At 46.1% G+C, this 26,012-nt stretch overlaps 1 protein-coding gene across 8 annotated transcripts in view; it reads right to left on the bottom strand.

Moving 5' to 3' along the window:
- Positions 1-26,012, bottom strand: part of EPB41L4B (erythrocyte membrane protein band 4.1 like 4B) — a 146,343-nt gene that overhangs the window by 75,066 nt on the left and 45,265 nt on the right. For all 8 annotated transcript variants that reach the window (XM_053566270.1, XM_053566250.1, XM_053566241.1 and 5 more), the window contains exons 3-14: positions 22,833-22,875; positions 21,917-21,995; positions 19,734-19,778; positions 17,835-17,887; positions 12,675-12,795; positions 11,516-11,603; positions 11,266-11,354; positions 10,640-10,709; positions 10,377-10,546; positions 8,025-8,134; positions 5,917-5,947; positions 2,797-2,830 (exon numbers count right to left, since the gene is read on the bottom strand). In XM_053566270.1, coding sequence (XP_053422245.1) covers positions 2,797-2,830; positions 5,917-5,947; positions 8,025-8,134; positions 10,377-10,546; positions 10,640-10,709; positions 11,266-11,354; positions 11,516-11,603; positions 12,675-12,795; positions 17,835-17,887; positions 19,734-19,778; positions 21,917-21,995; positions 22,833-22,875 — 933 coding nt within the window. The remainder of the gene's footprint in view (positions 1-2,796; positions 2,831-5,916; positions 5,948-8,024; positions 8,135-10,376; positions 10,547-10,639; positions 10,710-11,265; positions 11,355-11,515; positions 11,604-12,674; positions 12,796-17,834; positions 17,888-19,733; positions 19,779-21,916; positions 21,996-22,832; positions 22,876-26,012) is intronic.

Genomic DNA, 26,012 nt, shown 5'->3' with positions numbered 1-26,012 from the left:
ATTTCTTCCTCTCCTCCTTCTACCCTGGCTGATAAGCAATAGCTGGCTCTCCCATATTATACAGAGTTCTCGGCTTCTGCTCATTCATTTTTCATGGACCTGAGATGCCCTCCCCGCCTACTCTGTACTCCAGTGGCCTTTCTCCTTCAGAGATGTCTGTCAGGAAGCTGAGTCTGCAGCCCCACAAAGGACCATGCTACAAGAAAAAAGGAATCTGGAGAGCTGACCGGGGCTTTAGAAACTCCCAGATGCAATCTCTCCACATTTCTCTCTTTTAGGGGATGCGAAAAGACCCAGAGTTTAGGTGATTTGCCCAAAGCCAGGCTGTTCCAGCTGTTTTGATCACACCCATCCACTGGGTCTTCAACAAAAGGGAATGGCTGATCTAGAACTGGACCCTCCATTCTTTTCTGTCTTCAAACACAATCAAATCAGATTCCCCAGAGAGAGCTGGGGACCTTATTTATCCACAGACCCTTCCTCAGTCTTCTTTCTTTTTTACATTCTCAACGTTCAAGGAGTTAACCCAGGTGATTCTCAACTGGTGTAGTCATGAAAGGGGAAGCTAAACATCCTGTACTCCCAGGGACGGTCCCAAACAAGGAAGAACTGTCCCTCCCCAAATGCCAGGAGCGTCCTCACTGAGAACAGGGCGATCCACCCTTTGCAATTGGCTGACCTTGCTGCATTCAGAACGACATAAACGCAGCAACACCATCCTCCCCAAAAGGCCGCCCAGCATGCAGTGCAGACCAGGCTGCTCAGGACCTTCTCCTCCCAGTTTACCCCCAAACCTTGATAGAGCAACAGAGGACCAGCAAGGTACAAAGGGCCAGGGGTTGCCAGAGATGCTGAGAGAGCGATGTCTCAGTAACAGTTTCTGTAGACCTGATTTCAACAAACACTTGCCTCGATGTTCACTCTGCACAGAGGAGCCATAGCAGGCACACACCTGCGGGCCTGGAGAGCCCGGCGGGCCGAAGGCTGGGGAGCACCCAGTTGCCATGCTTTGTTTTTATTTTTTTTTCTCCCAGCCCTGAGCTCTAATCACCCATCACCCACTTTTCCCTTCCCTTACAACATTCTAGTTACTCATACCTGAAAATCCCTCAACAAAAACTCAATCCGTGAAGATTCAAGGACTCAAAGCGGGCAGGGAGCGCAAGAACAGGACTTTTCCCCTACCGAGTTCAAAGCACAGTTAAATTAACTTGCTGTTCCCTCCCTTCCAGGTTCTGCCCATTGGGAACATGACTTCATGGATGGAAGTCAATGATCACGATACTCTCCCACAGCATAATCCAGAAATTTCACAAAGATGTGTACTGGGATCGCCCCTCATCTAAGGAATTAAGACACACTCCAATAAGAGGCCTAAAAGGGGGATATATTAGAATAAGTCTCGCAAGAGAAATTATTTGTGGAATAGCTTCATTACTTGTGAAATTCAAATCCAGTCCAATGACAGGGAACAAAAACCAGGAGCATAGTGTCCCTCGGGCAGTTACACCTACTTCCAGGTGAGTTGGCTACAACTCAGACGTCATTAGACACAGATGCTGCTTCTGAGCACAAATGACCACCTAGGAGGTGAGGCCCTCCAGGTCCCCCTCCCCACCCAGTTGCTCCCTAGACCCACAGAAGGAGCTCTGAAGCTGTACCAGTGCCCACATCCTACTCCTAGAGTTCCTGCTTCAATCTGTCAGGGGTGAGACCCAAGCACTGTTTTGTTTTTTTTTTTTTAAGCTGCCCAGATGGTTTTAAATGTGCAGCAGGACTGAGGACCACTGGTGCTGGAGGCTTCCAATCGGGAAGATCAGAGAAGGCGCTGTGGAGGAGGTGGCTTCTGAGCTGGTCTTCGAGAGACGTTTTAATGTACTGACAGGAGGCACACGACTTCCAGGCAGACAAGCACGGGCAAAAGAACAGTGGAGCGATGGGGCAAGAATTATGTAATTCCCTGCAAGCTGAACTTATGGTGTGTGGTGGAGAGGGGTGAGAAGCTCGAGCCAGGTGCTAGAAGGCTGTGAATGGCCAGAGAAAGGGACGTGCTTGATCCAGACTGGGGTGAGGACCACACCTTCCCTGCTCCTGAGCCTGGTGGACAGGCAGGTGGGCAGCACAGGCCCTGGCTAGCCATCCTGTGGAAAAGCAGGACACTGGCTGTGGAAATGAACTTGTGCTCCTTCTCCAGGTGACGTGCCTAGCACAGAGCTTTACAAAGTGAGTTCTAGAAACTACTGGTCCATTGATGTTACTGGGTTTGCCACCACCCTAAAAAGGGGAGAGGCCAGTTTTTTTAATGGGTGTGTGTGTGGGGGGGAGGGACCAATACGCAAATGATTTTGGTAAACACTGGATTAAAAATAAAACACATGTCTTTCTTGCAGGACCTCAGTACTTTACACTCCAATGGGCACTGTAAAATCCGAGAAGGGGAATGAAGGACACAACATTTCCCAAACACTTGCCCCAGACATCCCTTCCTGGAGGCATGTCTCAAGGGACTCATGTTCCCCAGGCCTAGAACACACACTCTTGACGAAAGCTGCCTCACTTGGATGCTGCTCAGAGGCTGTGTCTGACCACCCACAAACAAACCTCTGTCCCTGACACCTGCAGTTGACAAGGTTAAGGAAAAACAGGCAGTTCAGAGCAGCAGGGCTCAGGAGGGGAGTGTTCTCATTATTTTCTCAAAAAACATATTATTTCCTAAAAATCTGATTATAAATATAATGCCTACTTATTGTGGAAAATTTAGAAACTTTAAGACAATCTTTAAAAGCAGTGCCTTACCTGGTAATTATGGACTTCAGGATTTGGTTTAGAGCTACATGAAAAACAAAGATAGAAAAAGAAAAATGTAATAGGTTGTAAAGCAGCATTATTACTCATTCATTTAATAATCATGAACTACTCCTATAGGCTACCTACACCATTAGGAACTTTCACATACTGTTTCTTTTTGGTTACTGGCTGCTTAAACAAACATAACCACGGAAATCACACAGCAACTTTCATTTGTCCCTTTGGGCCTCACAAATAGAAACAAGTAAGTAATATGCCAGAATACAGCCTTGATGTCATGTTATGGTAGCAAAAGGAGGTCCTTTCAGTTAGGCAAGTTAAGTCACTTTAGTTCCCATATCAGACCTTCCTTGGCATTGCTGGGTGGTCCCAGGGCACCAGGAAGTTCTCATGATGCTCAGAGATCTCTCCAGCTGGAGGGAATGTCACCAGCTGCTTCTGAGCCCCTCCCACTGGGCACTGGATCCCTTACAATTAAAAATACTGCCTATGACCCGGCCACCACTTTGGAGTATTCGCGCCAGACGAGGCCTGTAAGGGAAACTTCACATCTGTTATTATTTAATCCACACCACAAGGCCATGAGGTCAACAAATGTTACCACCTCATTTTACAGATAAGAGAACAGTTGCCTAACAGAGAACTAGGAAAGTTGCTCAGGGTCACCCAGCTGGCCAGTGGCAGCCTGGAATCCACCTGTGCGTAATCCCAAAGCCTTCTTCCTTCTGCTAAACCAACTTGGCTCTCGGGGCCCAAGAAAAGGCCAGGGCTTCTCATGCATGATCCTATTTTGATGGAATCAACTACTCTGGTTAAATATAAAAAAAAAAAATGGATGGGGCAGGTTGGGATAAAACACAATATATTTAAAATTTTAATTCAGTATCTGCAGAAAAAACCCACAAATGTGGCACAATCATTGGGCAATCCTTGTTGCTAGAGGCGTGTGCTCAAAACCAAGGGTTACTGCTTGCTTCATTATCAGTCTTGTTCGGGGTCACAACAGCTCTGTTGCAATTTGCAGTGAGGATCAGAACAGAGACAGACTTTGGGCCAGATCTCCTCCTGCTGAATTTCACCAGGTATAGGCTAAGCATTCTATGGAGTACTATTTTTCTGGTGGCACTGCTGCAGCCCAGGGCACGATTTCATCCCTGGCTCCCTTAGCAATCTTTCTCGCCCCGGGATCCCACAGGGTGTGAAGAGCAATTGAACAGCTGCGAACAGCGGTTATTAGCTCATTTGTTCCTAAAGGGTATATTTACCAGCACTGTGTGTGTGTGTGTGTGTGTGGACATTTTTTTTTTTTTTTAGTTTGTTTTGGTTCCCAATATATAATCTCCACTAGATGCTAAGAAGAAAATTAATTTTATTAGGGAAAAATAAACAAACAAAACAATCACCTCCCGAGAGAGCAAACGAAAGAGATGCTGTAACATACAAGCCCCTGAGAATGGAAGCAAAAGGACATCCTGACAGGCTAAAAAAGATGCAGATGCTTTTTAGCAGATGAGCTACGAGGAGGAGCCTACCAACAGAGCAGAATGCAGGCCTGCAGCCAACCCACGCAAGAAAACCCCAGCCTCCTCCCAACCTGCAGGCCAGGGCAATGCACGGCAGTCACCAGGACCCGCCGGCTCCTTCATTCAGTGCTGGAGATGAAACCCAGGCACAGGGGCAAACCCGCACTGCAAGCATGTCTGCTATCAGAGCCACAAGGCTGGCTGTGCTCTCTAGACCCCTGGGTTTCTTGGAGGTGCCTTGGAGCTACCTGGGCTGGGAGAGGAGGTGGATGAACAGACAGGCACTGACCCTCCCCTCCCAACTCGCGTCCATCCAGAGTATCTCTGCTTTGGGGCTTTTACATCAGGCTTCCTCTGGAGGGTGAGAATCAGAGGGTAAAAAAGGTTGAGAGAACACCAGTCTGGCCAAATCTCCTTATTTGCAAAAAAGAAAAAGGAGGCCCAGAAAGGAGAAGGCCTTCTCACCCAGAGTTGGGTGAGAACAAAGCTGGGGCAAGGGAGGACATCTATGGGGTGCTCATCTAACCAGGGCTCTGTGTGCCGAGTTCTGCCCACTATCCTCAGAGTGCATGAGGGTGGGCAAGCTGTGCCCCCCTTTCAGAAGGCCACTCTCCCTAGCAGCCTCGAGACCTGTGGCTGAGATGACAGAGAGGCTGGAGTTCAGAGCAAGGGTTGAAACAACTTCATCTTGTGGTTCTCTCACAGGACAGCTTGTCCACCTTATAAGAGGGAGAGAGGCGGGCGAACACCAGGTGAACTAACTAGGGAGCTTTAAGAAACAGATACTGCGGTTCTGCCCCAGAGACTGAATCAATGAACCTAGAGAGTGGCCTGGCTGCAGGGACGCTGCAGATAAGCACAGCTCACCAGATTATTCTAGTATCAGGCACGATCCAGAACACCTGTGCTCGGGCAGAGGCCAGCAAACTCTACTCCAGGGGTACAGCCTGGCCCACCCCTGCTCCTGAGGAAAGCTCTACTGGTGCCCACTCACATTCGCTCATTCACACGTCATCTACCGTCAAGTAACGACAGCAGAGCTGAGGAGCTGTGCTGCAAAGTCTAATACGTATATTCACTATCTGGCCCTCTGCAGAAAATGTGCGCTGACTCCTGCACTGGAGATTTTCAGTCTTGTGATAAATTCTTTTTCCTGCAGGGATTTCAGTAAAGGGTGTTTAATGTCTTCTGCAATGTAAGACTATAAACCCCACAGGCCACTGAGCAAATCCAGCTTCAGCCCTGTCTAGCTTGTGCTCACAGCACAGCCCTGCACCCCGTCACCGCCTGGCACGCCGTCCACACACGGTATGATGCACCTGCCTCTCACCTCCCCACCCCTGCTCCAACGAAGCACACACCTACTCCAACAAAGTGGCTGTGTAACAGTCTTAAAACAATCCATTGTGTGCTTATTGAAAGCCAGGAGAATGGTATAGCCAGGCAGCAGGAAAAGGGGAAAAAAATTATTGGGTGATTCGCTTTCTGATTTAACTGTATTAAGGTAAAAGTCAACATTGCAAATAAATACAATAATTAGAGAAGAGAGCCGTATTCCAGAGCCTGGGAGATGGGGGAGACTTACCAGAGCTGAGCCGCTATCACTGGGTTGCTTGCTTTAAAGGAAAAAGAGAAAGTTATGACATTCTGGAGAGCTCTTCAACTTCCGTAATTCAACAACAGGCAATGACCAGGAAAGAGACTTCTGAGATCACAGTTCCGAAGTTCCAACCCCAACCCAGGGGGTCTGCACTCGGGCTACTTCTGCTTTCCAAAGGGACAGTCAAGCCTCCAGTTCACTCAGGAACCACCCACCGGACAGTCCCTGCTCTCAAGGAGCTTGAGACAAGGAGGCGTGTAAAAGGCAAAACAGCACAAGGTAATAAAGGCAAACATGAGTCTGGCCTGGGGGGCCACAGGGCAGGGATGGGAGGGAGTCTGGGTGAAAGGGGCCAGGGGATGAGGCAGAGCTGATTCATCTAAACTCTCAAAAATCATTAAAAGCTTCACAAAGAAGAGGCTAGAACTCTGGCTGGGAAAAAACAATGTCAGAAAAACAAAGGAGGAAAAAGAAGACAGAGACCAGGTAGGAAGGTGAAAGAGCACGGCAGAAACCGGAGGCCTCTGAAGCCGTCTGCGTGGTCAAGCTGGGGGACACCCCTCCCCGCCGAACAGGCACGCCAGGGGACTTTCCTTTGAGCCTGCTCAGACCCATAGGTCTGGGAGCTCCCTGCTCTCTGGACATAGCTCTTCTCATCTTTGGAAAACTCTTCCATATACTGGGCTATTTCTGGACAACTGTCCCAGCAGACTACACATACGAGGATAAACCACCTCCGGGAGAAACAGCCCCGGGAACAGAGACAGTTCTCACCTCTCCCTCCCTAGTTCCTTCGATTACCCTTCAGGGACCCATCACCCTTCTCTAGACACAATTTTAGCCTCTGGCCTTTCTAGAAGGTGAGAACACATTTCCTGGGCTGCGGGCATTTTCCCTTCACCGAAGTGGCTAAGAATTTCAGGCTGTCATGCTCTTGAACTGCTGCTGGTTCATAAAGGATGGAAACCGCCGGGAAGCACAACATTAAAGACTCCAGAAGGGGCCGGGCGCAGTGACTCACACCTGTAATCCCAGCACTCTGGGAGGTCGAGGTGGGAGGATCACTTGAGCTCAGGAGTTCCAAGACCAGCCTGAACAAGAGTCAGCCCCTGTCTCTACTAGAAATAGAAAAATTAGCCCGGTGTTGTAGCGCGCCTGTAGTCTCAGCTACAGGGGAGGCTGAGGCAGGAGAATCGCGAGCCCAGTGTGTATGAGGTTGCAGTGACCTATGATGCCACCACTGCACTCTAGCTCAGGCAACAGAACGTGATTCTGTCTTTAAATAAGTAAATAAATATTCTAGAAGGGAGTGGATAGAGGCACCAGGTCCTTGGAGGATCACTACATCCTGAGCTGTGTGGGAAAAACATATATGGAAGGAGTGGGGGGCTGAAAGTGCAGACAGGGTGAGCAACTTCGTGCTAACTGGGTGTCCCAAATGCAGAAGCAGTCTAGCGTGGAGAAAGGGCTACGAGGAGGGATTTCCTTGCTTCAAGGAAATCAACCCAGCCTACACACACACTGGCTGAGCAGGGCCATGTTCCAGGCCTCATATGGTGGGAGTGATGTAACCAGCAGAGCTCCTGGTGGAGGGGGCAGGCATTTGAGAGCCTGGCTTAGTGTAAGGGTGAGGTGTGTTTGGACTGACAGCAGAAACTCAGCCAAGTAGGTACAAGTTCTGCACCTCCTTGTACATGGTCAGAAGTCCACTGAGTAGGAGCCTGGTATCCCCACGTAGCTGCAAGGTGGGGTAGAGAACGGACTGAGTTTCAAGATGCAGTACCTTCTATAGATGAGAAAGGGGTTTCCTTATGATATTCATGAGGTTCCAGGGTTTGGTTGAAAGAGACATTATGTGTATCTGAAAGTCCATAATCTAAAAAATTATGGAGGAGGAGGAGGTACAAGTGAACACATCCAATGCGGACAGACGAACGACAGAGGGTGGCGGAAGCAGCCTGTCACTGAGACACACGACTGGGACTTTCCTCAAAAGCTCCAGAATGGAGTGGAAAGACAGAAAGTTTCCTCACAAGCTGCTTAACTGACTAAACCATAACATAAAACGCCCAGGCAGAAAATCCCAACCCCACCTTTGAACGTCGAATGTCTCCGGGATGGATAACGTTTACTCGGCTTCCTCTCGAAGGTGCTGGTTCTTCGTAACCTGGAGCTGTGTGTGGCTTGATATTCCGTCCGCCCGCTGGCAAGTAAATATTTGATTTCATGTCAGCGATACTGGAATCTCAGCATATTATGTGTATCTGAAAGTACACTTTCATTTCCAAATGCTCTAAGCTCCCTTTCAACTTAGCTCGAACCTGTTCGACACCGACACACTTAGTCTTCCATGTGGAAATAAAATCTCTTTTGCCAAATCCAGGCTATATTATAGGGGCAGATATTTCCATCAAAGGATAAAACCTGCCAAGTTAGGTACCACCCACTTGGCTGCACAAATCAAACAGGTCTGAGTACTCGGAACATTTGATTAAGAGAACATTGATTTGCACATGAAATCACCTTTCATGGAACACGCTGCACAGACATTTCACTCATCTTTTACTCACTGCCCTCAATGCCCACTTAACTAAGCGTTGGCTTTCCTTGCTATGCCAAGGGAAACATTATTTGTCTCACCAAGGCTTTCTGGGTTTCTACTGACGTGACACCCAGCTGCGGCTTCCAGGAGGTCTGCTGGTTTTCTCTGATCTACCCACTACTTCTTCACTCCAGTTGCTCTTGGTTTATGATTTGTAGACAGAAGGAGCTACGTGCCACCTGCTCTGAGCACCTCCAAGGGGCAACCTCATCTCCAAACTTCCCTTTCCTTCTAAGAGTTCTGGAAGAGCAGAAGAGAGTGTGGTCTGGGCCAAATCCCAGGGCAATTTTTCCCCAACACCCTGACCATCATTTCCACCTCATTCCACCTGGAATAGACAACGGCATCTCCGCTACCCTCTGTGGTTCTCACGTTTTCCATTTTCTGCAGAATCCTGTGATTAGATTCTTTCTTAAGAATGACTTTGTCTTTCTCCCCCCTACTTGGAGCATTTCAAAATTCATTCAAACAAAATAATTCTTTAAACAGACGTGCACAGCCATTTCCTTGCATGGTAGATACTCTGATGTGAGCAAATCTTTGGCATTTTAAATAGAGTTCAGGGACATGCCATGTGTGGGTAGAGGTTATGAAACCATGTGAAGTTTCAGATCTTGTAACTGTGATTCTCAGACTGGGCAAATGAGCCCCCAAACATAAACTCTGCCTTACACGTACATACATGTGTGCATGCCTATTGATTCTGACTGCAAAGGTTTCAGATAAGGTCACTGATCCTGATTTCCGACAAACTCAGGGAGCTTTCATGCACTTTGAGAAATGTGGTCCTACTTGTAAGCAAAAACACATTAGAATAAGCTCTGTCTTCAGGCTCTTTTTAGATTCAAATATTTACTGAGCCTGCCCTGGGTCACACCCACACCCACCACACACTGACCGTCTGCTCTCATTCTGAATGGTCCCAAATTTCTTGACGTTAGCAACATGAAAGGCAATACGGTAGTAGTCAGAAATTAAAGAGCCAGACGGCCTGGGATTGAACCTCAGCTCTCCCAGTTACTGGCTTTGTTAAGTGTGTAACTTGGGCAGTTTATAGAATGCCTTGGATTCTAGTTTCCTTGTATGTAAAATGGGCAAAATCAACCCACCTTATTAAAGTACACGAAGAGTTCCAGTGCAGTGCTATCTGAAAGAACTTTCCGCAATGATGCTTTGCCCTACACTGCCCGTTACAGCAGCCCTAGCCTCACATGGCTCCTGGCACTTATGTGCCAGTGAGATGGGGGAAACATTTTAATAAAATCTACTTAGCATCCATTCACTTCAACAGCCACACGTGGCTAGTGGCTACTGTAGTGGGCAGCACAGCTCCGGCTCAATGTCAGCTACTAACACTTTTATTATTAGTTCCATTTTACCAATGAGGATATGGAGGCCAATTTGGCTTCACTGATTCACCTTAAGTAGAGGGCTGGGTGAGGTGGCTCACACCTATAATCCTAGCACTCCATGAGGCTGAGGCGGGTGGATCACTCGAGCTCAAAAATTCGAGATCAGCCTGAGTAAGAGTGACACCCCTTTTCTACTAAAAATAGAATATCTAGCTGGGTGTTGTGGCCACGCCTGTAGTCCAGCTCCTTGGGAGGCTGAAGAAGGTGGATTGCTTGAGGTTGATGTGAGCTATGACACCACAGCACTTTACTCAGGGCGGCAGAGTAAGACTGTATTTCAAAAAAAAAAAAGAAAAGAAAGAAATGGGGATAGGATATATAACCCACAACCTTGGACTCAAATCCACTGGCCCATTCATAGAACAACAAAAAAAAAATCACAGCTGCTCTTCTGTGAAACACACAACGCATGTTTTGAGAAAGGCTCCCACCTGAATCTGAAGCGAGAGCCCAGCCTGATGAAGTCGGACCTGCTGGCCTTGCCGTTTCCCGGCGTCCGCAGCCGGAAGAACGCGTGGTGCTCCACCGCACACTTCCACAGGTGCTTGCAGGTCCTGGCGCTGTCCAGCCGGAACACGAATGTGTGTTCTTGCTCCCGTCCCTGGAAGAGGCAGCGCCAGGTCTGCGTGTGGGCATGTGTCACACTGATGTAGGATTATTCACAGCTGGGGGCGGTGACGGGGGCAAGGCCTACCTGGTCATCATCCTCGACCACCACGAGTGTCAGTTTGCTTTTTTTAAAATCCATTTTGGTAATTTTAGGCCTGGTCAGAGAGAAAGCATTTCAAAAGCGCAGTCTGCAATGAAACAATCTGCACATCAGACAGCAGTTCCCTTTCTACTTTTCTTTTTTTTTTTTTTTGAGACAAAGTCTCAAGCTGTCGCCCTGGGTTGAGTGCCGTGCTGTCATAGCTCATAGCAACCTCCAACTCTTGGGCTCAAGCGATCCTCTTGCCTCAGGTTTTCTATTTTTAGTAGAGACAGGGTCTTGCTTTATGCTCAGGCTGGTATCGAACTCATGAGCGCAAGCAATCTACCTGCCTCGGCCTCCCAGAGTGCTAGGATTACAGGCGTGAGCCACTGTGCCCAGCCTCCCTTTCTACTTTTTAAGCTTAGATTGACCAAAAAGAAATCACTCATTCACATGTGACTATGCAGAAGTTCCAAGGCAACCGCCAGACACACCCACCAAGACAATGGCATGGTAGGCATTTAAAACAAATCTGGGTGCTGCACATATGCCTTGATAATCATCCACCATATAGAATTCCACTACAAGATAGGAAAAGACATTTGTAATATTAGACAAAACTAAATTACCAAAAGAATAAGCCTATTTTGTTAGCTCCTTCAAAGATTAATATGCCTGTCGGCGTCAATCCAAGAGAATATTCACAGCCATCTCTTCCCTACAAACAAACGAAGTGACAATCGGTAGAGGGTTCTCACAGGTCATCACAGAGCAGAATGCAAAAACAGTTTCCTCGTCACAAGTTACTTTGTTTATACACTGTCTGTACGTCTTTCAGTAACAGCAAAACCGAATCAGTGAAACGCACACAGTTCTTACCCTGACAACGTGCATGTCTACCCCATACATTTCCAGCCACTTCGCTTTATTCAGATAGGACAGTTCCGCCTGGGCAGGGCTCTTTCCCCTTAGAAAAAACAATGGAAACACATGTGAACTACAACTGGTACATCCACAGAACTCCGAACTACAATGGGATGTCACATAGCAATTAAAGCAAGGAGGGACACTGGGTTACAGTAACACACAAAGAATCATGTCCTGTTAATGGAACAGAAAGATCATAGAACGGTACTTATAACTTGATCACTTAAGGAAGCAAGACAAGGCTGTTGTGCGTAGACATGTTATGTGTAAATGCAGAGGGAAAAGGCTGGGAGGACACACAACAGACCTCCAACAACAGCTTCCTGCAGGGAGGACAGTGGGTTCGGATTCGTGTGAGCAGGGTGGGGCAGGGCGACTCCCTCCGCTCACTTCTACGTCGTTTTAATGTTATACGATGAGAATGCACTACTGCCACCTTCCACTGAAAGTCACAGGAGCTCCACAAAATGACTGAGGGACAACAGGAAGCCATGCTAAGTTCCGGAGTCCAAGGGCGAGTGCAACAGGCAGAGTTTGGGGAAGATGGAGTGAGAGAAAAGTACAGGTATAGAAGTGGTGACTGCAGGGGGAATGGAAGGGGAAAAACACAGGGACAGATGACACAGCTGGAATGGGGCGTGACAGCCTCATTTCCTGAAACGTAACAATACATGGCCTCAAACGTGTGTAATATTAGACAAAACTTAGATACACTCTGCAACAGAGTGTATCTCTAAAACGTGAGCTTGACAAGGTCACCAGAGGCACAGGTGTGTGGGCGTGTGCTGGGGCAATGTCTTCTGGGTGTCCACACCTGGGGTGTCATGAGGACAGCTGTGACACTCCTGGTCACAACAAGCAGAACAGAACCAGGCTCTGTGTTTCAGAGAGAAAAAAGAACATGGTTTGGTGGTTGCCACACATCTCTCAAAAGACAGATGACACATGGGCTTTGCAGAAACAGGACAAGACACAGAGGGAAAGAGTTGGAGCTGCAGTTTTCCAGTCACCAACAGAGCAATTCTATTGGCAGATAAAGGAGTCTGACAAACGCTTACAGATGACAAAATCAATAAATATATCACCATGCTAGATGGTGGCGTCAAGGTACCTGCACTCTTTCCACCTCTGGAAGATGTCAAATTCCATGGCTTCTGACTGATTTGGAATGAACCGAAACTCAGACACGAGCTCTGGTGTGTGTTCTGGAAGCTCGCACTCTCCAAGCTCCGCTGCAAGTTTCAGAAAAGGGAGGAAAACAGGAAACGAGGAACATTTTCGGTTATTGCTGCAACCAGGTCCAGAGGTGCTTTGCACGATCATAAAGCACAGGTACCCCCCGACGTGCACGCCCTCTGGTCAGGAGGATCTGGCTCTCTTGGTAGCCACGCATGCACTCTAGAAACCCCCAGGAAGCATTCGAACGGCCCTCCCCCTTCGGATGATTCACCATCCTCTTAGTTATTACCGTCTTTCTCCCCACCGTTTCTCCCACCCTGGGAGGCCACAATTACATTTTCCCCCATGATGTGGTAGAACCCTGAATTTGCAATAAAAGGCAAATTGCAGGGAATGAGGATCTGCCCGGAAACATCCGTTTAACAAGGCTCTCGTTAAGGGTAGGGCAGAGCAGCACTTCAGGGGCTGCAGTGCTGCAGAGGACAGATCAAAAATTCGGTATATGCAGAATCCAGGGGGAAAATAGGGAGAGAGAGAGAGGGAGGGATTAAGGAGGGAAGGAGTCAGGGAGGAGGGGTGAGGGCTGCAGGAGCAACTGGCAAGTCAGACAGAGCCTGGGAGGGGATGGTTGTGCAGCAAGGAAAGGGGCCACCACACAAGCCTGCGACCATGGCAAAAAGCCCAGATGGTGCCTAGAGGCCCTTGCTCTAGCCTAGTCCCCCAAAGAATGAAGGACCAGAGAACACGGGGGCCCCTATCTTCCAGGGCACAGATGAGAAAATCCATTCTCCCCACCCCGCAGCTCAGGAGGCAGCCCCCAGAATGAAAAGGAAGCTCCCAAGCCCCCCTCATAGTAGGCTACATCTCAGACCAACACCACTGACATCTCCTGGGAGTTCGTCAGAATGCAGAATCTCAGGCCCCATCTCAGCCCTACTCAAGCGAAACCTGCCATTTAACAAGCTGCCTAGGGGACTGGTAGGCACGTTCACTAGAAAAGCACTGATCTGTAACAGTGGTTTTGAATTTGAACATGTACCAGAATCACCTGGTGGGCACCTCAAACTGTGCATCACTGGGCCCCATCCCCAGAGACTGACTCTGCAGGTCTGGAACGAGGCCTCGGAATATGCATTTCTATAATAACAAGTCCCCAGAGGATGCTGACACGCCTGACGCGGGAAACACACTTTAATAACCTCTGTCTCACACACCAAACCTCACCATCTGACTCAGCAGGACCTGCTTGAACACCCCCAGTGACAACCACTCGCTGTGTACCCAGCATCCCTTTCCATCACCCCACATAGGCCACGCTGGGCTTGACAGGGGCTTCTGAGTATCCCACTTCTGCAGCCTGGCCTGCAGAAGAAATAGATGAAACAGCCCTGTCCCTACGGAGGAAGCAGTGATGGCAAACTCAAAGGGACAGTGGGAGGACCATACAAGACAATGTCTGACACAGAGCAGGGACCTGGACAGTGTCTCCTCATCTGACAGCAGAACCCTGCCTACACCTGCAACTCTGAATTGGAACCCAGACCTAAGACCAAGGCCGAGGGACCTTGGCAAAGGCACGAGTGACGACTCTGCTTTGGAAATAATATTTGATTAGAAAAGGTGAGAGCTGGGCTCCCAGGGTCAGAGGCCACCACCAACCCCTAAGGGGTCACTCTGAAACTAGGGATCTGGTAAGGGCAGAAGGGCATTCTGATTTGGGAAGACAGTCCCTGGATATGAACCACCCTTTCTCCTGCATCCAGGGGCCAAAGTGAGGCAACAGAGTCCTGCATTTCGCAGTGTTTCTGGACAAGACAGGCTTACCTGGGCCTCGCCCAGCAAATCCCACCAACTGACCAAGCACTGGAGGACAGAGAGTGATACGGTGTCCTTGGTGCATCCAGACTGGGCAAGGGGGCTGGTGTCTCATCTCATCATTATTGGACTCAAACAGTCCTGAGTGATGTGTGGTATGCCTACTTGGTAGCACACCTGCCATCCAAGAGTCTGTTAGAAAAGCTTGACACTTCACTCAGTGCAACCTCTGCAGCCAGGCCCACCTTGAGAGAGACTGTGATGCAGAAAACAGGTGCAGAAAATAGCTCAGACACAGAAGGGTTTGAACGGCAGCTCTATCATGTGCTATCCACGTGGCCTCGGGCAAGTCACTTAACATCTCTGGTGCCTCATCCCTAAAATGGGAATTACTACCAGCAGGAAACAAGACCACAGGTGTGCATCCCATGAGTTTCCTATTCACCCGTCTCCCTTTTCCTTTTGTTCCTCTGTTACCTGAATTAATTTTTGAATCTATTACAAACTTTGTTCCCAATAAAGCACAGCCTCCCGGCAGGGCCACTGTTATCACAACTCAGGAGATGCCATTAATCCAAGGACAACCGCAATAATGTCTGCAAGGCCCAAGCATGGGAGGAGACAACCCCTCACTCTACCCAAAGCCAGGGGACTCTCAGTGATCCTGAGAGTCCCAGGCAAGCTGGCTCAGCTGAGGCTGAAGGGGAAAGCAGGCTGCAGCATTTAGAGAAGGGACGTCCTTCTCGTTACACAGAGGGACAGAGTAACAAGAGCTTCCCCCAGGTGTCTGTTTTCAAAGCCTTTTTATTTCTATCTGACATACGATTACATCTTAAATGACACTGATATTGGGGGTTATATCTCCAAGACAGGCTCTCGGACACTGTCCTTCTTCTTGTCTGCCTCTGCTCTGGGGCAAGGTTCTGGTTCGACTACAGCGGGACTTGGGAAGTGTGGTGAAACCTTCACCACATGGGGAGCGGGATGGTGATCTCCCCACGCACCCATCTTCTCATCAGTCAGGACCGTGCACAAGCTCACGATATTGTGCCATTGGACAGCCTGAGGTGGAGAACTTCCAATGGATTAACGGCCCCTGGTCTGAATGGACGCTCTCCTCTGATTAACTACACCCTGACATCTACTGCTGCGCTGCTAAGCCTAATGGTATGACCTCTGCCAGCTCAGGACTCTACGGGGCAAGAAGTCCACTTGCTGAGTCAGTGACCTCCGTACTTGGCCAAAGTGGAGAGGTCACTGCCGCATTCCCCAAGCCATGTGTGTCCTTATGGCACTCACCACAGGACCATCCTCCCAGAGAAATATGGCTATGAAGCACTCAGCATCGTAACTGGCACAGATGGCTACAGATGACATTATCAACACCTCCACCAGCAGTGGCTTCAGACCACATGGGAAGCTCCCTCTTCTTCGAGGGTCTGTCCAATCTCATTCATCCAATTTACTCTGCATTCCTGGGTGGCTACTATACACCATACTCCCATTAGGTAATAAAAGTAAAAGGTGACTGAGGCTCGGCGCCCGTAGCACAGTGGTTAGGGCGCCAGCCACATACACTGAGGTTAGCGGGTTTGAACCTAGTCTGGGCCAGCTAAACAACTGCAACAAAAAATAGCTGGGCGTTGTGGCAGGTGCCTGTAGTCCCAGTTAGTTGGGAGGCTGAGGCAAGAGAATTGCTTAAGCCCAAGAGTTTGAGGTTGCTTTGAGCTGTGACGCCACAGCACTCTACCGAGGGCGACATACTAAGACTCTGTCTCAAAAATAAATAAATAAATAAATAAATAAATAATAAAACGTGACTGAGAAATGGAAGTATCAGATAATGGGAGTATCCTGAAGTCATTCAGCACCACCTTCCTGACTGCAAACATGACAAAATACATACACTAAAAACACCAAGTTTAAAAAAATATACAAAAATTTAGCACATGAGTCTGATCGGAAACACATTTGTCAACGTCTGCCTGAAACCCTTTGACAGAAACGGTTGTCTGTGGGCAGCAGGACCGTGGGTTCCTTCCTTCCCTCCTTGACGGGTGGTTGAACTGCTGTCCTGACAGTCTGTAGTAAGTGTGTACTAATTCTATAATTCGAAGGAACTTCTCAGTTGAACTTTTTAAAAATTGGTGAAACATGAAAGTGGAAGGCCAAATAGCATGATAAATAATTACCAATTATGAATGACTACATCATAGTCCATAATCCAACTGAAGCTGCTGAACGCCCTGCACTGGTACATGAGCACACAACACAGGTCCATCTGAGTACGGACGAAATCCCCCATGTGCGGTTACACACTCGCATTTTCTCACTGAGGGCTACAGACTCCAGCAACTGCTTCCCATGTATTTTAAACTATAATCCACCAGGGCATCACACAGATGAACAGCTAATGTTGGGTAATCGTGCAGGCAAACCTCTTACCATCCTGTTCCCACCCACATGCTAATGATCCCCCATCAATGCTTCTAGGCTGACCTCTCTGAACCAGCCAGATTCAGATACTCAAGAAGCTGCTGGAGTTTCTGACACGTCTCAGCCAAGAGGGCTGTGTAGACCATCTCCTCCTCCTCCAGAGCCCAACTCTTCCACCCACTCACCATTGCCACCACCCACCCTTGGAAGCATCCTATGAGTCACCTCGGACTCCTTTTTCAACACCCAAGTCTAATCCCTGCACCACTAGTGCTGTTTGTTGGTATGTTGGGGCGTGTGTGTGTTTGCAAATGACCTCCGCCCTAGTCGGTTTCTCTGTGCTTCTATGACAGCAGCACCTCCTCACTGTGCTCCCAGTTCCAGTCTGGGCCCAGCTCCAATCCCTTTTCCCCATAAGCCCGCGTGGCCTTTCTAAAGGATACATCTGGCCAGGCTTGCCTCCCTCTTAAGGAGCCCTTCAAGGCATCATTGCAAATAGGGTCCAGGGTCATCCACCTATGCACCTTCTTGAAGTCCACCCTGCAATGCCACTCAGCACCTTTTATTTTGTGCCCTGGTTCCTGGATTCACCATCACCTCCTCACCGCTCCCCTCCCGCCTTCCTGCCCCTCAAACTTCCTGAGCCTCTCTGCTCCTAAGGGATCCACAGTACACTCTGCCCACCTTCCTCACTGGACTGCAAGCTACTTGGGGACAGAGACTGTGTTGTGTTCATTTATATCCCCAAAGCTCAACACCAGGTCTGGTGCAAAGTAGACACTCATTTGTTGAAATGAAAAGCAACAACATTAAAATGCTAATTACTGCTGAAGATATGTACCTTGCAGACAAAGAGCGGCTAACTCCACAGCTGTTTCATAGGGGCATTTCAATCTTGAAAAAAAAAGAAAAAAAATTAATTCTAAATAGGAACTTAAGTACTTGTAACCACATCAAATGTCATTAAAATCATTTTTCAAAAGGTAGTGATATCTGGATAGTGATTTTTGCTGTCTATTTAAAAGACTACAAACAAGCCAACTTATACTACAAATTTCCTAAAGTCAGTTCTCACCATATAGCACAATAACCAGGTCTAGCTATAGTTTCTATCAACCATGTAGGCAGTTTTACTGAATTTGGTAAGAATGGAGATGTTTGGAACACAATGAAAAGCATCCCTTTGCCTTATTATTTTTAAACTTATTTTAAATGTGTTTTATTCTGATACAGTACCTGCATCTTTTAAAGCTGCCTTCAATCTTTCTTAAAACAAGGTCATAGTGTTAAAAATAAACACACAGACACCGGAACTAATGTTGCCAGGACAACTGGATACACTCAGAATTCTAATAAGTATAATCGAGGCAAAGCCATAGGACAGTATAACCACAAATCCTGTGATCTCATTAATACTTAATTTTCATATGTAGGTAGAAAAATACTAATGACACACATTGGTATAGCACTTTGTAGTTTTCAAAGCTTTTCCACATATGTTATCTCTTTTGGCTAGTGCATCAAGTTTGTAAACCCCTAGGATGGGTGTTGCCAGGCCTTCCCTTACTCCCTCCCAGCACCATTTTATAGACGAGGAAATGAGTGTTAAAGGCTCATGCTCAAGGTCATCCCACTGGTAGGAGGCAATGGGGATAGGAGAACACCCACCGTTCTGCGCTAAGTGCAATAAAACAGGCTGAAGTGCGTGTAAACTGCAAAGTACTGTACAAATGCAAGGTGTTGCCATTAATATTTTTCCAAATTGAAGACAATTTCTAGAGTTACAAGGCTTTTGGTATGAGGCGCACGGTATGAAGAGAGAGAGAAGAAAGAGATAAAAAGGAAAATACACTCACGATATGCACACAACCAAAGATTTGTACTGCATGGCTGCATAGGTAAATGTATACACTGTACAATCTACATGTTCCATGGAGTACATTCCACTGAGATTTTTATAGCACAGATTCTATCAAAAAGTTCGCAAATTTCAGAAACATTTTAAATTTCCTTCAGATTATATTCAAAATCAGAATGTATTCTTGTCAGTATCAGGAAGGAATTGCTTTTTAGACTCAATACAGCCTTAGTTCTTCACGTAATAGAAAATATGCAATACATATGCTGAAAAAATGACACAATTATTAGAGATATGACTGTTGAAATCTCCTTTCAAATAAAGTAATATTGCATGCGAAATCAACCACTTCAGTGCCAATGTTTCTCATGCTCAACAAGCATTATGTGTAGCCAGAGGCCTAGCATTTAAAAACCATTTTTAAGAGGGGAAAAGGAAGTGAGATGAAATGTCTAAACGTCTTTCCATTGGAATCAGAACACAATCTCTTTATATTACTTAAATGCAGATGGTGATGAATGAGACTTTTTTGACTGTCTGAATACTTGTAAGTGTATACATACTAATAACGTATCTTGCTTGCATACGACAAAAGCCATTATGAATGGGCAAGTGATGTGATCTGGGAAAGAGTTATTCCCAAATACACATCACTTAAGATATTAAATGCTCTTGGAAATGCTTCAAGCCATATAGTAATCATTTAAAATAGGATGATAATGACAGTGATTCAAGTATTAGACTCACTTTACAATGCCTGGTGCACTTTTTTTTTTGAATTTTGAAAAGGGAACAAGGGTAAAAGAGTTAAAACAGTGAATTATTTTGAAATATATACTGTGATCTATCCCAGGTTAAGAGTTAGAACAAAAACATACTTACTTTCCAGAAAGAATGTCATGCCTGAGTTGTAAAACAAACAGGTACCTGACAAACATATACAAAAGTCAACAGAAGGTAACTCCTTCCCAGCCACTTCCAATCCCCAACTTCTTAGCACAAATCCCACCCCCTCGCACAGCCTGGAATTTTTGCATTGTAAAAAGGGAGTCCAAATCAAATGAGAACTTTGGTGGAAGCATCTCCTCTTGGGTTTCCAGGAAGGCACCCCAGAACCTAGCTAGAAGGGTGAGTGTGTGGGGAATTCGCAAGATACTGGGAGGATGGCACATGGAACGCCGCATGGTCCGATGACAGCCTCCACAACCCCCTCAGTGCTTGAGAAGAGAGCAGAACACGCACACAGAACGCGGCACACGGGCAGCAGCACGCAACACGCCCAACAGGGACAGGCAGGGCGCAGCCACCGGTCCGGCTCTAAGCCAGCTCTGCCAGCCCAGTCCAGATCTGCTGCAGCTGACTACCTTCAGCAACTGCTTGAGGCTTTTTTTCCTGATGCAGTTTAGCTGCAGGCTCTGCTTTTAAAAAACAAAACAGGCACACACACGCACACATACAGACAAAAGAAGAAAAATCCTGGAATTGGACTGCAACCAGTTACGAGGGTAACAAAAAAATGGGGAAGAGGCAGCAAATAACCTAATGGGGGCTTACTTAGGTAACAAATAAATGTCTCGGCTCAAAAGAAGTTGTCGTTGTTTTGTGTTTTTTAACCAGGAGGACGTGGGCATCAGAACCACTTATAGCGCTTTGTAAAAACCAGAGCCGCCCGTGCTCTACTCCATACCTACACAATCAGACTCTTGCACGCAAGAGCGGCTCCCAGGAATCTGATTTGTTCAAAAGCTTCCCAGGTGTTCTGATTCATACAACCCAGGTTAAAAACCACTGGCCTTGATGACGGGTGGAAGCAGCGTTTCATAAAGGACTCCGAAGAGGAACACTGGAATTATTGTTTGTCAGAAATGGGGTTGGGAGTGGAGCACTAACGGTTCTAGTACATTCCAGAATGTTCCTGTTTCCCAACAGGAGTTTGACCTCCACTGAACTTCACTTTGAAATTAAGGCTATCTGGTGGGATTACACCAGCGGGGCATCTTACAAGGGTATATGTGAAACTTGGTAAACGGTCTGTGAAGCTAGTGAATGATGCCCCATGAATATATCAATGCACACAGCTATGATTTAATAATAAAAAAAATAACAAATTAAAAAAAAAAGAAATTAAGGCTATCATTTTGTATACTTGTATTAAGGGGGGCAGTGTTGACATGGCCGGAATTCTCAATTCCTTAGGAAAACCTACTTATAGAAACACACTAGGCTTTTCCTGTAGGGAATGGTGATAACCGGCCTGAAAAGCATTTCTAGGTGGTCATTTCCAAGCTAGTGGCCATCCCCATGGACCACCCAGTAGCCCACATGTCACCAATGAAATCCATCCCCTAAACAACACCAAGGAGGCTCCAGGAATATGAAAAGCAGGAAAAGATTGAGTAGAGAATTTCATTGATGGAAGGTTGGCTGCAGAGAAACTCCATGCTTAAAAATGTCACTTAAACTCTCTTTTTGCTCTATTCTGTTTTCGAAGTCCAAGAGACAGACACAGGCAGATGTAAAACAAAAAACAAAACAAAAACAAACAAACAAAAATCAGTGGGGCTGGAAAAAATAACACGAAGGGGTTCTAACAACCTTATTCTAATTCCCGCAGTATTTTAGAAGAAAGGGTTTCTTATAACAATGTTGTAATCCCTTAAAAAAATAAGATAGTTCAAATCACAACTTGGTAAAAGAAAAAAAAAAAAAAGATGGCGATTTTGGGCTGAGAAATGCTCTCCCCATATCTGCCTTCCCTTTGTAGCGGAGACAAAAATAAAACCCCATAGAACAACACAACCAACCGATTTACCCAAGGTCCAAGGAAATAGAAGTGTGACAAGAAAATGAATCTCCTAATTTCTATTCACTAAGAAAAACGTCAAATTAAGCAAAGTCATGGATGTTCAACAGAATACAGAAGCAGAGGAAAAGTGCTCATAGTTCCTGCTCCGAGATAAGAAGACGGCAAACAGAAAGCGAGGCAGACCCACGATTTAGAAGCCCCATATGCACTGGAAGGCGAGCAGGACTGGGCAGAAATCTCGCTGTTCGCTATGTCCTACCTTGTAAACTCTTCACGAAGGTTGTTCGGTTCTGAAGAATAGTATTTAACTCGAAAGTGCAAAGCATAAGCAGGTCCAACTAAACATGTGGAGAAGGAAGGTTGAAGATGATTTTCCCCCAGTTTTGAAGATCATAGAATGGACAAAAGGAAAAACACATTAAATCTGTAATACATTTATCTGTCCCTCTACATCAGGAGGGCGCAGGGAGGCACGCAAAGCTAGTAAGTTCTTTTCAATGTTAGTTGGAAAAACAGAGCTGGACTTCGGTGTTGACTCAGACGGTTTGGCTAGTAACCTCGTTCTGGAAGAAAACCCTTATGATCTGCCTGAGTTACCAAGAACCGACACTTGACTTTCACCCCTCAATGCCAGGATACTCCAAGTTGATACCTACTTTTTACAAAGTACAATGTGGACTAAAGGAAAGTGCTGCATAAATGAGAAAGCATTTTGTCCTCTAAAAATGTACTTTTAAGAGAAAATACATTTTAAAAAATTACCTAGCACACACAACATTAAAAATGTGTGGTTCCCACACCTGTAAGTTGGGAAGAGCTGGACCACATCCCTAAATAGCCTTCATCTTCTGCATCCAGTTTGTAGCTCATTCGAAAGTGAATAGGCGTGAAGTCAGGTTTCTGTCTAGTGTATTAATCAGTCCTCACTGGCAGAGGTGTCTGATTTCAAATGAGAATACAGTGGCTATTTTAATATCTACTAAAAACTCTGACTCAAATTTTAAACTCTAACCTTTGGCCAGCCTTAAAAAATTAAAACTCATCTACTTAAAATGGAATCTATATTGAAATGTTTCTGACTTCTAATGAAAACATTAATACCTCAAAACATTGACAAAGGAGTTTACTCTCAGATTAAAAAAAAATAATAACTGAGGAGGCTAAAGTCAACTTACTTTTCATCTGCTTTTTTATGGGTTTGGAATGATCCAGCCAGTGCTGAAAGAAAGAAAAACATTTCTTTAGGAAAAGTTCATCAGCAAGATTGTACAAACCTCCTAGTCTTCCTCCCTATACACATGAGTAATTCTTTCCATAAAACCCAGGGGTTAGACCGGATCAGAAGTTCTTAGGCTGGGAATGTGCAAACTGCTCGGGTCTGTATAAAAAAATTTGTGCTCATGTACACATAGCATTTTTTGAGGTAGAGGGCTCTCAGTTTCTGAAAGCTTTACTAAGAAGTACCTGAAAGAAAGAAGTTAAGGCCCATTAACCAACTATCTGTAAAGGCCCTTCCGGGCAGTGGGACCACCACCTGCCTCTTCCTTCTGAGTTTTTCAAGTTACAATCAATCTTCCCCAATAAATCCAAGTCTCTGTTAATCTAGCACAAAGTAAAAAATACAATGCCAAGAACCTATAAACTCTAAAAATTATTAAGACCAAAATTCATGTGCCAGGATAGCAACCCACATTGCCATTGGACAGACATGCTATCTGTTTAAGCTCACTTTCCTCTGGTTAATCAGGGTATTTTAACTTCTTCTAGTGAGACTTCTACAGTCTCACTATGTCACCCTCAGCAAAGTGCTGTGGCATAGCAGCTCACAGCAACCTCAAACTCTTGGGCTCAAGCAATTCTCCTGCCTCAGCCCGCCAAGTAGTTAGGACTATAGGTGCCCGCCACAATGCCTGGCTGTTTTTTGTTGCAGTTGTCATTGTTGGTTAGCTGGCCCAGGTTGGGTTCGAACCCGCCAACTTCGGTGTATGTGGCTGGCCTCGTAACCACTGTGCTATGGTCGCCAAGCCAAATTCCTCTAGTTTTTAACCAGAAGAACTGCTTCAGTCTTGTCAGTCTAAGGACAGTATAAACCATTTGCCTTATTTAGAAGTTTCTCTACAATGTTAAAGTCGTTGATACTGTAGTGGGGAGGAGCCTCGACAGCTTAAGTTCCCTGAAAACTACATTTAGGAAGATTATACTATACCGTGCTCCAGGCAAACACAAGCCCCTGGACACCAGGGACAATGCACTGTGTCTGCGTTTCCTGGGGCAGCCACAAAGTATGGCACCAGCAGGCCCTTAGAGATCTAAAAATAGACCTGCCATTCAATCCTATAATTCCTCTACTAGGCATATACCCTCCAGAAGACCAAAAATCACATCATAACAAAGATATTTGTACCAGAATGTTTATTGCAGCCCAATTCATAATTGCTAAGTCATGGAAAAAGCCCAAGTGCCCATCGATCCACAAATGGATTAATAAATTGTGGTATATGTACACCATGGAATATTATGTAGCCTTAAAGAAAGATGGAGACTTTACCTCTTTCATGTTTACGTGGATGGAGCTAGAACATATTCTTAGTAAAGTATCTCAAGAATGGAAGAAAAAATATCCAATGTACTCAACCCTACTATGAAACTAATCTATGGCTTTCACATGAAAGCTATAATCCAGTTATAACCCAAGAATAGGGGGAAGGGGGAAGGGGGAAAGGGAGGGAGGAGGTGGGCGGAGGGAGGTGATTGGTGGGATTACACCTGCGATGCATCTTACAAGGGTATATGTGAAACTTAGTAAATGTCTTAACACGATAACTAAGAAAATGCCAGGAAGGCTGTTAACCAGTGTGATGAAAATGTGTCAAACGGTCTATAAAACCAGTGTATGGTGCCCCATGATCACATTCATGTACACAGCTATGATTTAATAAAATAAAAAAAAAGAGAAATAAACAAATGTTGAATATTATATAAAATATTTTCTTTAAATGAGGCAAGTAGTGGCTTTTCCCATCACTTTTTGTAAACCCAGAACACGCTGGAACTTCTCTGTTAGAAAGACAGCTGGGACGACAAAGCCAGAGTGGGCTCTCACTGGCGACTCAGAATCAAAGGCTACCGCCAATGGACTTGCAGACGCAGCCCAGCTCTGCACTGTTTAGGAAGGAGAGCGGACGGGGACTGTGTAGCACAGTGTACTACTCTACACCTAACCTTCCATTACGACGGTGTGGAAGGAGGGGGATAAGGAAACAAAAAGCAAGTAACAGATAAATTATAATACCAAGAAGCCAGGAGCAGCGCCACTGGAGAATGTGGGCTTTTGTCATCTCTGCTCCTGGCTGGACAACCAGGCAATATCCACCACAGGGGGATGTCTATCTCAAAGGTGCACGTACAGGACAGCTTTATCTCACTGTTAACAGCTTTGAATTGGAAATGACCTGAACATGCATCAACAAAGACGGATTAGAAAATGGATCATCCATATAATGAAATACTATTTAAAACTGACGTAGACCTGTATTTATTGATGTGGCGGGAGAGCCACAGCACAATGTCAGATGAAGAAAAATCAGGTAAGATCCCATTTATAGGAAATCATTATTTTCTATCAAGATATGTCCAGGCCTGGCACGGTGGCTCAGGCCTATAATCCTAGCACTCTGGGAGGCTGGGGCAGATGGAATGCTGGAGCTCAGGAGTTCAAGACCAACCTCTGCAAGAGCAAGACTCCATTTCTGCTAAACATAGAAAAACTAATCAGGTGTTGTGGCGGGCGCCTGTAGTTCCAGCTACTTGGAAGGCTGAGGCAAGAGGATCTATTGACCCTAGCAGTATGAGGTTGCTGTGAGCTTTGACACCACAGCACTCTACCCAGAGCGACAGGGTGAGACTCTGTATCAAAGAAAAAGTCCAGAAGGCTTTGTAGAGGTTCTTCTTTTTTATTGGATGAGTACCTAATTTACCTTCTTTTGACCTTTCTGTATAAATTCTCATTGTAAGAAGAATATTGTTTTCCAGGGGGTGGGCTAGGGCAGTGATTTTCAACTGGTGTGCCGTGAAAGATTTTAAAGTTCATTAATCAAATTACTTACAAAAGAAGTTCAAAGCACATTAAGTGTATTCTTTTTTTTACTCTTTTTTTTTGATCAACATAATTTAAGTTTGTCTCAGTTTATAGGTTCAAGTGTGCAGGATGAAAGGATGAAAAACGCTGGACTAGGGGACAGGTTATCAACGTCTATCTGTACCTATTCATCCTGGGCCTGTTGGGCAGTTTTGATTATGAGTTTGTATTGCTAGAATGAGATGCCACCGTCACCCTCAAGAAATCTGAAAACCCT

The sequence above is a fragment of the Nycticebus coucang genome, chromosome 2, assembly GCF_027406575.1.
Source record: "Nycticebus coucang isolate mNycCou1 chromosome 2, mNycCou1.pri, whole genome shotgun sequence".
In the NCBI taxonomy this organism is placed as follows: Eukaryota; Metazoa; Chordata; class Mammalia; order Primates; family Lorisidae; genus Nycticebus; species Nycticebus coucang.
Note: the sequence above shows the minus strand (reverse complement) of the source record. Positions and strands in the feature narration are given on the sequence as shown.